At 41.1% G+C, this 13853-nt stretch overlaps 1 protein-coding gene across 2 annotated transcripts in view; it reads right to left on the bottom strand.

Annotated features, from left to right (window-relative positions):
* wtip (WT1 interacting protein) overlaps positions 1-13853 on the bottom strand; it is a 35716-nt gene that overhangs the window by 9056 nt on the left and 12807 nt on the right. For both annotated transcript variants that reach the window (XM_020592410.1, XM_020592409.1), the window contains exon 2: positions 7922-8023. In XM_020592410.1, the coding sequence (XP_020448066.1) occupies positions 7922-7967 (46 nt within the window). In that variant the 5' untranslated portion in view covers positions 7968-8023. The remainder of the gene's footprint in view (positions 1-7921; positions 8024-13853) is intronic.

The following is a 13853-nucleotide window of genomic DNA, read 5'->3' as shown; positions in this document are numbered from 1 at the left end:
AAAGCTGGACTGAGGACAAACTCCATGTGAAGCAACTCTGAAGAGACACCGTCTTCAAAACCAAAACTTTGGACCGGCTAAACTTGCAGGAACATACAGTGAAGAGTGCAGCAGCAGGGAAGGTGGAAGGTGAATACAAAGGCCCCAGCACTGATGACTGTGGAGTGCTGCTAGGGGAGCGGGCCGACTGAGCAAACGGGGACATTCTTTCTGCCTGAGGTCACTGGCTTCTCCCATTCAACCCCCCTCACCTCTCCAACACCCGCTCTCTGCCTGCTTCTCTTACCGAGAAAAGGAGGGGGAGGGCTCCGTGCCTGCCTCGCTCTCCTCTGGCCTTTTGTCACCAGACAGCGCTGCACAGGCTGGACCTCCTCTCAGCACCGCAAGAGATTGAACAAGCAGCTCGATTTAGAAGTTTGAATCTATCTTTAGGTTTTAGGACTCATTTCAGACTTAAAGCCTTCTTAATATTAGGTGTAATTGGATTTAATACAAACCAAAATGCACAATCCATGATCCACATGTAAACACAGCAAACATACTGTGGGACTTTTATGAATTTAAAATACAGTGGACCTTTAATTTTAATTATAATTGGCAAAAAGCTAAATGAATGGGCCTCAACAATCATGTCTATTGAACAGCTGATAAAAGTAAACCCAAAGACACCTTCTTCAGTACAATTAATAATCACACATACTGAACAAATTTGGTTTCTCACAGTATCTCTGTTGAGGCATTAAGTCCTCAACTCTGAACTCCTCCTTGTCGGCTGCTTAGAAGTTTTGGTTATTTAGGAATTAGAGCTCATTCTGCTAATGCACTCATTGTGAATGATGGTGTTCCCACTAAAATGAGCTAAAGAGGGCTGTGTATCAACAGGGACAAAGGTATTATTCAGCTAAACCTACCTCTGGTACTCATTCATTCTCTGAATAAACCAGCAACATTTGCTGGTAGCAGTCAAAGGCTGAATGGATAAAGATGTTGCAACACAGTAGTTTCAATGAGTTGGCTCGCTGAAATGAACGAGGGGCCACTGTTAATGTCTGCCTGAACCCGGCCTTGGATCATGTGGGACATGTTGACATTTTCATGCCTACCAAAATTAAATTACACAGTAGCTAGCTTCTCGGCTTTGGATATAACGCTTCAATAGAGCAGATAACACAGAGAACTGGCTTATGTATTATTACTGAAGAAGATACATTATATATACACACACACGTCCTTGTTTTCTAGTCTAGATTAAACTCTTATAGATAAGTTTCAGGTTTATTGCTGATATTCCATGCACTAACATCTTGGGACTTGCTTGCCCTGATCAAAGGCTGGCTGGCTTCTGTAAATGACCGAGTTTAGGGTCCGGGCTGGAGTTCAACTCTGTTAATGTAAGAGAAGATGACAGGATTTCTTCATATGCAGCCTGAAAAGTGGTTCTTCTTGTGGTTAAAAACACAGCCTGCGCTTTAACCCAATTGTGCAAATCTTTCCTTTTACTGTGAGTAAACCTGCAGTCACACTTGCCACAGCCTCTCTAAATGTTTAGTCCAGTCCACTTCAGTTCTGTTGGACTAAAATATTGTGACATGGGTGTTTTGACCTATTGTATCTAATGAGACTCGGGTTCAAGTTAGATGTTGGAATTATGTGTGCTCACCATAGTTTACAAACCAATAAGAAAGATGAATATGTAACCCAAAAAGGTACAAAAATGAGGGTCATCTTCAGAGGAGTGAAAAAAAATACCCGTGGGGGATAAAATATTTTATTTCCAACCTATGAAACTTTTCAAATACTGCTGAGAGATTCTGAATAAATGAATTGCTGAGCTATGTTTTTACCTTTGAAACTAATTTGGCAAAAAAAAAGTGGGTCACATCAGGTCAAATTCCAGGTACAAGTGTTTGTCCACTTGCATGTTGATGCGTTTCAACATGTGATAGCTGTTCCTCTCTGTGAAGTCTGTTTCCCTTTGTTTTGCATATGGCTTTATAATTTCAGGAGTGCTCCTCTTGATGTTAAATTATGTTCCGTGTCTGAGTGGGTGAGCTTGGCAAAGAGATAAAGCAGGCAGGCACAATGAATATTTGTAACTGTGCACAGGATTTTGAGAATTTTTCATGGAACCCAGCACGGGTGAGTCAATGATCCCCAGTGTATGATGCAGTACCACATTAACATCTGTAACACTGCGCTCTGTTTTGACCAGTAATAAGTGCCACACCCTGAAGAAAGCTAAAGTAATACTAAATCCAGAACATATGCATTCCAGCACTACCTTATATCAAGTTCAATTTATTAAGGCAAATGTACCCCCGATTTGTCCCACCATACCATCAGCAAGTATCTTAAAACCTGTTTTAAACCAAAGATCACCTCTTTCTGTGTGGGCCAAAGTGTGGACAATGACAGATTTTTAACATTGGCTAGTGTGGCCTCTGGATTTAAAGTACAACTGTATAGGAGATTCTGATACTGTAGAAGCATGGCAAGAACTGCAGAGGCTGCCAAGGTTTCACCTCAGCAGAAAAACTGAGGTGTGTGTGAGAAAGAGAGAGAGAGAGAGAGAGAGAGAGAGAGAAGTTCCCCCTAGAAATATAATAAAAATAACTCCTAGTCTATGGCGCAGTATTATAATCTCATCTTTTAGTCCAGATGCATTTGGATTTCAAAGCACATGAGTGATACATTTTCTGCTGATGCATTTTTTTATGATTGAAAATCAGATTTGCCACCAGTCTGAATCTGCAGTGTTCCAGCTGTCCAAATCATGGTCAAGAAGCATAACGGTGAGGTGTACTGTGTGCAAACAAACCACAGCTTAAGTATAAATACATAACACACACAAATGTACCATCAATGGCAGGTGGCGTCTGCCTGCACTAAATAAGATCAGCAAAACTTCATCATCAGTCAACATTTCCATGCCAACAAATGAAGACCCGGGGCCCTGTGCTCGACTGTGGCCCACTCATAACTAGTCTTGCTGTTCTGGCTTCCAGTTAAAAGTATTTGTCCTTATTTGCTGAGCCTAGCTATATAATCAACTATTTACTAGAAAATAATCCATTAATCATTAGTGAAAATAACTTTTGGCTGCAACCCAAATGGAGGAAAATATTATGACACAGTCTAGTTGCAGCATGTTTCGCAGCATCCAATGTGTCTGTTACTCATTAGAAGAAGAGGAGCAACTCGGCTTTATGGCTGCAAGTCCAAACAAACCAGAAAGGATCAACTGAGAGTGTGGCCACAATACTGCTCCAGGTTAGTCATCTGTCTGCTCACTGACCACCTGCTAATGAGACTGCTTATTAGCTTGTCAGATAGTGACTTGACTAACAATATAAATGTATTATATACAAACTGGTATATGCATCAATGTGCATCAATATATTTTAGATGACTAAACAAGTTTAGAGATGAACTTAGTGGTTTACTGTATATGACAGCTTCCACAAAGTATTTCCTTATTCTTATCATAATCCAATTATTTCTAATACCATGATATAATGAGTTGCATGTAAACATAGGCCTATTGTGCGACTCCAGGAACATAACACAAAGAACTGAACATTTCCTATTTTTCAGCTTTCTGGTCTCCGCCGCCTGGCAGGTGCAACTGGTGGCGTTGAAGGATTTGAGAAATTTAAGCCCCTGAGCTCTCCTCTTCTGCCAGTGCTTTCAGGGGCTTCCTGGATTACTCTAACACAGAAATGAGTCATCAGCCTTGTGGCTGACAGTCTGCTCATCCAGCCTGAAGCAGTACATTTATTTATTTTTATGTATCCCGAAAAGACATGCTTATTGTCAGAAAGACCCTGCCTTCCAGTCACATAGAAATCATCACTCTGGTTTGCAGTGATTGTATACAATTTGGTGAAACTAAGATATTTAAGGGAATTCCTGCAGGATAAAATCCATCTCTAAATGCTAAAACTGTCCATTTGTGTGCATGCATGTCTGCACATGTACTGTATGCACTCCTCCATGCATGTGCCGTTTAATGAGAGGCTATGCCAGGCCTGCCCCGTCTGATAAGCAGGTCTGGTACACCTTGTGACTGTCTCATTGAGGTCCTCATGTGAAGGGGGGTAGCTTGCATTCTTGGGCATTTCATGAAAAAAGGGTGCAACCATGGAAGTAAGCCAAGAGGAGGGCTCAATTATGCATGGTTAAACAAAGCCCAAGGCTACCAGCAAGCCATGTCTCAGCAAACTCGGCCTCAGACTCTTTAAGCTCCCAACTCAGGCCCACAGAAAGGGGGAAAGGTAGCAAAAAACAAACAGGGACATAAAAACACATAACTCCTGATAAATCACTGGATGATATTATGACAAGTGCAGGCACGTTGAAGCTACGGTCATGGCCAAAAATATTGGCATCCCTGCGTTTCTGTCAGATAATACACCACTTCTCTGAGAAAATTGTAGCAATCACAAATTGTTTTGTATTCCCATGTTTCTATCTTTTGTTTACATTGGAACATCACAAAAAGCAAAGAAAAAAAAGTCAAACCTGATCCATTCCACACAGAACTCCAAAAATGGACTGGACAGAATTATTGACACCCTCAACTTAATATTTGGTAGCACACCCTTTGGACAAAATAACTGAAATCAATCACTTCCTGTAACCCTCAGTGAGTTTCTTCCACCTCTCTACTAGAGTTCCGGACCACTCTTCTTTTGCCAGCTGCTCCAAGTCTCTCAGATTTGAAGGGTTCCTTCTCCCAGCTGCTGTTCTGAGATCTCTCCACAGGTGATCTATGGGATTTAGATCTGGACTCATTGCTGGCCACTTCAGAACTCTCCAGCTCATTGTCTGAAACCATTTCTGGTGCTTTGGTTCATTGTCCTGCTCTAAGACCCATGACCTCTGATGGAGACCCAACTTTCTGATACTGGGCCCAAAATTGTGACCCAGAATTCATTGGTAGTCTTCAGATTTCATAATGCCATACACACAGTCAAGACATCCAGTGTGTGAAGCAGCAAAGCAACCCCAAAACATCAGTGAACCTCCATCGTGTTTGACTGTAGGAACCATGTTCTTTTCTTTGAAGGCCTCAATTTGTTTTCTGAAAACAGTAGAATACTATTGTGATTCTCAAATCCTCAGACAATTCTTCGCTCTTCTTTCTTTTCTCCATGCTCAGTGTGGTCCACACGACACAAAGATTAAGTCAACTTTTCTCCATTTTAACTGGTTGAGCCATCCCTGGTAGGCTAGTGGTTAAGGCGCAGCGCTCTCGCTGTCAGTGTGATGATTCGCTATGGTGACCCCTAAACGGGAAAAGCCGAAAGTGACTTTCTTTCTTTCTTTCTAACTGGTTGCAAGTGTGATTTCTATATTGCCAGCACATGTTTGCTACAAGTGAGTTTCATTACAAATTAAAGGAGCATCACATGCCTGAAATACAACTATTTGTGATGATTTTGAAAAGGTGTCAATAATTTTGTTGAGTCCATTTTTGGAGTTCTGTGTGGATCAGCTTTTTGTATTGTTCCAATGCAAACAAAAGAAATAAACATGAGAATACCAAAGACTTTGTGATAGCAACAATTTTCTGGGAGAAGCGGTGCTATCTAACAGAAATGCAGGGGTGCCAATATTTATGGCCATGAACTTCTCAGAGGCCTTCAAACACTGCTAAAGAGCAAACATTCCCATTCACACGAGGTCAACGAGGTCATCACGAGGTGATGACACATCACAGAGTTTACGGTACCAGTAAACCATCTTGCGAGGCAGAATCGCCTGTGAGGCTATCAACAGTGACCCACGCTGAGTACAGAAGATTACATGTAATCATAAACTAATTGTGGACACGATTTCTCTGATAAATGCAACAATAATTCTCTTGGGAGCTGTCTGTGGTTTCCTTTCTAAAAGCAGTAATGTTTCCCAAAGCTATTTTATGATGTAATTACTACACAGCCCCCACAAGTAATCCAGTCACTCTTTAAGAGCATTTTAGTTCTCAGAGAAAATAATCAGCCTATCTTACAAATTTGTTTGAAAGACCAAATGTCAAGAATAACCAGTGTTATAAGCAGTGAGTGTGACTAAATAATGACTCTGAAATATACCCTAAAAAATAACAGGGTTATTAAAACTGCAGTTACACTCTTATCCATGTCATCCAAGCTACTTTTCCACAGTAAAACCCACAACTTCAGCAACTGGACACTCAATATCTGGCCCCTCTTTCTTCAGACACACAATAAATAGGAAGGTATCTGGTTTTGGTTACATGGAAATTATAGGCAGTTTTTTCAGAGCCAAAGGAGGCGGGCTGGAGGATCAGTGTCCGTGTGTACTACATGTATGATGGAAGGCAACCTGGCTAGAAAGCTCTCTCCTGACGGCATCCTCTTGTTTTCCTGGGAGCCAGGAAAGGAAGGCTGGAGTTGGGTGACACACATACACACACTGTATACTGTTCTTTGAATTTGAGAACAGATTTAATTACAGTCTTCAGACAAAATAATTTCAGCATTTTATTTATTTTTGACATTATTAGCTAGTTCCTTCTTAAGAGAGAACTGAGCTGCCCTGTTATTCTACGATAAGGATAAGGATAAGGATAATCACTTTATTTGGCCAAGTATGTTACACACACAAGGAGTTTGTTTCCAGTACAGAACCGAGTCACCCATCTGCGGTGCCAACTCACATCGATGGCTCTAATCATCGGGGGCAGCTTGGGGTTAAGTATCTTGCCTAAGGACACTTTGACATGTGGACTGCAGGCACCGTGATTCGAACCTCCAACCTCCGGGTGGGAGACGACTGCTCTACCCACTGCCTGAGGATTTTTTAAAGCATTGTCAGTTTTGATCCTGACTAGAACAATGCCTCTGACAGAAAAGCTAGTGATACTAATGATGGCATTTCGAAAGAGACAGCAGCGGGTGACGTTCAAAGCAAAGATGTCTGAAGGACCACAGAGAAGGTGGGGGCCAAACTAAAGCAGGGCCATTAGCACACATTCTCTCCACTGTTGTCAGTGGTTTCTAGAATAACTAATACTATCTATAAGTCATAGCATACAGTATTCTAAAGGCATATGCACACACAGTATTTAAAGCATCACACTCATGGATTTTAAACGTATCACTATCACCTAAAGAGCTATAATGTGTGAAGTGGCAAGCTAACAAATCCGATTTGTCTGTAGAACAACAGATTAGCCAGGGACAGAATTTGTCTCAGGTCAGAACCAGAAAATGGTGACAGAAAAATATGGTACAATATGGCAGATCAACTTACAGGGAACATAGAGGGAGAGACATGAGGCAGAGATACTACAAGTGGCAGCTGCAGCAGCTACTTTACAACCAGCACTGCAATTTGTGTCAAAAATCACATTCCTTTCTGAGAGTCAGTTGAACCTGAACACACATTTTAGTGTGACTATGTTCAAAGTTCATCGTGAATCAACGTCCATAAATCTGTTTGAATATCTTATAAAAATGATGTTCCATACAACTCCTGAATCACAATGTTTATAAGTTTTCTTCACTATTAAAATAATCCAGTGTCTGGACATCCATGGGTGCAGTGCGAACAGGAACCACCAACAGCTAATTAAGCTACAATTAATGGAGCCGCTTCCATCTAAAATCTAAACCAATACAGGCTTAAGCTGTAGCCCACAGCATATGTCACTAAATCCATAGCTGCATAAGCACTCCTCTTTACATCACCCAAAGCATGATGGGCACTAGACCCCAAACTCTGGTAATTTCTACCAAACAGAAGTGACAAAATCCACTATATGAACTTTACACAATACACACAAATATACTGGAGTCATCACAACTTGTGCCAGATGAAATTAGGTGGGTTACCGTCCATGTTTGCAGACTGGATAGTGAACCAGTTTTTACACTTAACTGACAGCTTTACTCACCACAGGAGCAGCAGGTGAAGCAGTTTGTGTGATATAGGTTCCCCATGGCCTGGCAGGCTTGGCTGGCTCCATACACACCCTTCCCACATTTGACACAAATACCTGTTAGAGAGAGGACTTGAGTTAGTTAAGATTACGTACGCTGAGCATAGTACTTTGTATGCAACAAAACAAGAGCATCTTACATCCTGCGTGGACGAACAATCTTCTGGGGACCATTTAAAGCATTTTGTCTGTTTAACAATGTAAGAACTGCACACCAGCTTCAACTTCAAAGCAGAGCACTGTGTGAGCATCAATTTACTTCTTTATGCTGGGATAGTGTTTTTGAAACTGACTGGATGCTGAACTAGCTTGTCCTTTTCAATGAAGATACTACGTGCTACACGATATGAGTCAAACATTTGCTGGACATGCTGCCAGTTTATTTGGAGCTCTGCTGGAAAGCTGATGAAAAAAAAACATTTCTTTAATCATACAATCACTACTGTATTTCTAGAGGCATCATTTCATCCCTTGCTCCCCACGCAGGTTTTTATAGTCAACACCACAATGACATCCAGAGATGTCAAAGAAGTTATACCTTTAACTGAAGGTCAGCAACATATGAATGAATTCACAAGAACCATTTCCCTTCTCTCCTACTCTGAGGCCATAAAAGGATTTTAGATACAGATACATGAGCACAACACATAACCATGAACTAAGCAACGACACAAAGTACTGCAACCTTTAGTGAAGAAACAAGTCCAGAGCAAAACTGGAGCTTAAAAGTATTTCAATGCAGGAGAAGCAGCAGATACATGTTCTCCAAACTCTCAGACACAGGACAACCTCCACTGGGGTCACATTCCTCAGAGAGTGCAGGGTCAAAGCCTGGGCGGGGTGAATCCGGGGTCACAATGCCTACATGACACAAGATCTCACAAACTCCCAACATGGAAGCTGCTCCCGGACATATTATTACATTTACTTATTTCTGAAATGCTCACCTACTGTATTTCAGTATAGACGCAAAGTAAGGTTACAGTTATGGTGAGGCAACAGTGGAAATCCCTGGCTACCTGAGGCTCCTGTGCACGCTGTGACATTGTAAAAAAAAAAAAAAAAAAACAGATGAAGGACAGAGGTACATGAGAAACAAAAAACAAAGGTTACATACTTTCCCTTTACACTTGAAGGCTTTGCGCAAATTAATTCATCAGAATCAAAGTCAAATATTGGAATTTCCTCATGCAACCTTAAACTTAACTGTGCCCATGCACTTAACGATAACAGAACATACTGAGTGATAAGAATGAGCAAACTTTAAATGATCTTAACTGGTTAAAACTACCACCTGTGTGCTTGAACCTTTATGTTTTTACTTCCATGTGTTCCCTATTGGCAGCTAGAAAACTCACTTCTACACAACTTAGAGTGCTGCAAACCCCTTCACATTTTGCACACTGTGTTATAGATTTAATTTGAAATGGAGCCATTTTTGCCCACTAATCTACACTCAACAACCCATAATGACAAAATTAAAAGACGGTTTTACAAACTTTTAAGGGTAATGATAATCACCTTTATTGGCCAAGTATGTTACACACAAGGATTTTGTTTCCGGTACAGAACCGATGGCAGCCATCTGCAGCGCCAACTCAACCGATGGCTCTAACCATCGGGGGCAACTTGGAGGTTCAGCGTCTTTCCCAAGGACACTCTGACACGTGGACTGTAGGCACCGTGATTTGAACCACCAACCCTCCGGTTGGGAAACAACTGCTCTACCCACTGAACCACAGTCACTTTTGTAAACTTGTTAAAAATCAGAAACTCCGGAGTGGGTTTTCTTCAAGAACCTCTGTGTATTTAGCTGCATTCATCCTCCCCTCAGTTCTGACCAGTCTCTAGAAGCCCACCTATGGCATGATACTGCTACCACCATGCTTCTTGTATTAGCCAGGTGATGTCCAGTGCCTGGCTTCTCCAGACACAGCACTTCGAGTTCTGCCTAAAAGGTTCACTTTTGTCTCATCAGACTAGAGAATCATGCACTCACAGCCCTTTAAATGCTGTCTGGAAAACTCCAAGTGAGCTCTCATCTTTTACTCCCTGTGATAAAGACCTGATTGATGGAGAGCCGCTGCGATGGTCGTTCTTCCTGCAGAGAGTTTCTGAAGCTCTGTGAGAGTGATCTTGGGTTTTTGGTCACCTCCCTGACCTCCCTGATCTTGCCTGGTTGCTCAGTTTGATTGGATGACCAGTGCTGGTTCCAGACCTATTCCATTTCACATTTACTCAGACCACTGTGCTCCTGAACACCCAAAGCTTAAGAGATGGTTCTATGGCATTTCTCTAATCTAAGCCTTGGACCTGATGGCTTTTACCTTATAAACACAGGTGGCTGCCATTCTAAACCAAGCAATTCTGTTTGCCACAGGACTTCAATCAAGTAGTAAACAAATCAAAGCTAATTGAAACAAACAGGATTCACCTGACAACAACTTGGAGTAACACAGCAATAGGACCAATACTTTTGTATATGAAGGAAATTTGGTTTAGATTTTTAATAAATTCATTTTTAAAAGGTTTGTCATTATGTGAAGACTGACACAAAAAGTGAAGGGGTCTGAGTACTGTCTAAATGCCACTGTGAATCAGAAAGTATGCGCACCTGCAGGTGTTATGGTCATTAACATGTCTATTTCATCAGCTTGAAGCTTGTGTTTGCAGCAGAACCATTAGCCCAACCTAGCATGAAAACATCACAGACAGCAAAGCCATCAATATTTAATGAATCTTTTACTGCTCCACAAGAACAGTTTGAAACTCTCTGCATTCCTGATAGGACTCATAGGAAATTATTCATGCTGCAGTTTAGTCACAACTTATCAAGTGTTACATTTTCTTAAAGCAATTTTATTCACACTGTCACTACATGCACATTTCCATTCTGACTTCAACAGCACAAACTATGTAACTTTTAAGTGTTAAAACAGAACCAGTGTTACACTCGATGAAGCCAGGTAACACAGAGAGCCAGGCTGAGCTGGCTTTATGATACAGGCCCCAAAGCATCTTCCTCTGTGGTCATACAAGGTGTTTGTTCCTTTCCGTTACTGTACCAACACAGCATGCTTCCTTTTCTGGTGATTTGCAATGACAAAATGGCCACACTTCTGTAATATTACTTCACACAGCATGAATGTTACTGGTAACTGTATATGGATGGAGAGAAATATAGTCTCCTACCTTCCACTGGTATGAAATAGAAGTGATTTGTCCTGAACCACAAAACCAATTTTTCTAACTGATCCTAATTCAGATGACTACATATTCTTTGTCATTGATTTCTCTATTTGAAATTGTTATGCCATCACCTGTCACCACACTGACCCCCTTATGTAGCCTTCACAAATTGATCATGTACACCTTACTCACATCTGTCTAAATGCCAGCAAGCAAAGTCACTCACGCTATGCATTACACAGATAGTCACACAATAATATGGCAAGAATGCAAATTATTTGAGTCAAATAACCTTGATGTTTTGATTGGAACACAAGAGACCAGACAGACGTGCACCCAGATAACAAGCTGGTGTCTTTTACCCCGTAACATGTCCACTGGTATTCATGGGGGTTAAAAATAGAACACTATCATGATGTTAAAGTGGAATTTGCAGGTTTGCAACCCCACTAAATTAAATGTGTAGGAAGGCAGTTATACATGGATGGCTGCCCTAAAAAGGTTCAGTTTAACTATGCTATTTTTGATGCTGACAACTTTTGAAAATGTATATTCATACACCTATAATGGACCTCAGTCTCATAATTTTGAGCCAGCTAGACATCAAAGAGACTGGGAACAAACAAGGATTAGGTTAAAGAAGAGCAATCAATGAAAAATTGAGCTGTTAAGTGATGAGATCTGGCAAACAGATTACCAGCTGCTGGTTATACAGGATAGCTATGCTGCCTTACAATAAGAAATACATAGCATGTGTTGCTTCTCATGATTTCAATCATTTTGTTAGCAAATTTGGAAGTTAGGCAGCACTAGAAAAGAAGACTTACAAGAAGGACAAGGTTATTTATAATTTAATTCATACTTAATGTTGCAGCCTAAAACTGCCACATTCACAAGGCACCTGTGTAATTAATAAAATGTGCAAAAAAGTAAATACATTGTTTTAAATAAAATTCACTCCCAACACAACACAAAAGTGAAAATATTTATATTAGTTCATCTGACATGAGGCTCAAATGCCAAAGTCTGAGATCTAAAGGTCATGTTTTTGTCAAGCTAAACCTGTGACTCGTACAAGAAGCTGTTGCTAATGGTGGGACTGAAGCAGCAGCTGAATGTACCGAAGGAAAAAAAAATCATGAACTACATTATATGGCTGGGAACATACTTTATCCAAAATGAAAAATGATTAAATGCAATGTGAAACTTGCAAAAAAGACCAACTCACTAAACTGTAATTGCTCTGGCTCATTACCATTACCTTCTACTGCACAGTGTGGCAAGTCAGTTCAGCATGTGGCTCCCTTTTGTGACATACTGTGATGCATTATGGGAAAAAAGGCACCTTAAAGATAATGGATGGATTTTTAAGAGCATTACTAAGGCCTGATATTTCCTCTGAATGTCTACCAGTGTGTCCCATAAAACATAAAAAAAAATCATGCGTGTAATTTTTAAATGATCATTAAATGTAAATTTTATATTAAAAAAAAATTTACCAGCAAGTCGCACTTGTAAAACCAAGCTGTTTGGTTTTTAGCAGCAGTACTGCTCAATGCAGGCTTATTAAGTTTGTGAGAAGGCTTTCTGGCATCAAACAAAAAAAAAAAAAAAAAATCATACTGATCTAACAGCAACACAGCATGGGATTATAGCGAGCCTATACCCAATCATTTGAGTAAGTATTTTTAAGCACACTTTACTTCATATTTCTACCACCACAGAAAACAACAGAGAATGAGCAGAGTTGTGAGAAGCTTTGCACAGCCTAACTCATGAAACTTCACAGACAATCGTTCTGCACAACTTTGAATTATTACAACACGACACCAAGCTCCAACAATATAAGCAGGTTACACAAGAGCCATCAATCAACGAATGGAAGGTAAGATGTACACAGAAGACGAACTGCAGATTACAATGTCTTGATTCAAACAATCCAGCCATGCCAAAGTGCCAAACTTTAAAGCATGGAGTAGGACACAGAGCAGGTAGGTGTGTCCTTGCAGGACAAAATAATAAATATCAGACAGCCTTTAAAGCATCTAAAGGAGGAAATACTTCATCATTTTAGGACAGAGGTCTTCACCTGTTGGACACCTGAGAGTTTCTGACAAAAACTATGATGCAGGCTTAAGACTTTTAAAAAGATACACATTTCATATTATGTCAGACAATTTGTGCATGTGCAGTAGGCTATATACCATAAGTCAAAAGGAGAGTGTAGTACAGCACAGTGTACTGTTGTGTGTTGTGTGTCAGGCATGTGCATGACTACTGCCATTATAATTCTGGGCAGGTGATCAGACTTGACCCCCACCAACTACGTCTGGCCCGCCAGCCAAGATCGTGTGCCAAGTGTCTGCTGTTGCCCGACTCCCCACTCGCTGCTTAATGAAGGGCTTTGCGGGGGGGAGCTAGGGAGGGGTGGCGGTGGAGAGGAGGGACTGGTAAGGGGGTGGGGTGGTGGACCTCACTCTGCTGCTTCACTTGCAGGCCTGTACTGGGCCAGCTGTTGATTCACAACTCCTTCGCCACCACAACAAACAGAGGCCACACAAGGGCCTGCTGGTCGGCAAAGCAGAACAGGCAGTGTGGGACACTGGCAGGCAGTGCAGTCCCCCTACAACCCCCCACACCCCCACCCCGTCACAAAAAAAGCCACAGCAATCAATTTCTCCACTGTCCCCACGGAAAA

The sequence above is a fragment of the Monopterus albus genome, unplaced genomic scaffold, assembly GCF_001952655.1.
Source record: "Monopterus albus unplaced genomic scaffold, M_albus_1.0 scaffold17.1, whole genome shotgun sequence".
Lineage (NCBI taxonomy): Eukaryota > Metazoa > Chordata > Actinopteri > Synbranchiformes > Synbranchidae > Monopterus > Monopterus albus.
This window is presented reverse-complemented; position numbering and strand designations above follow the sequence as displayed.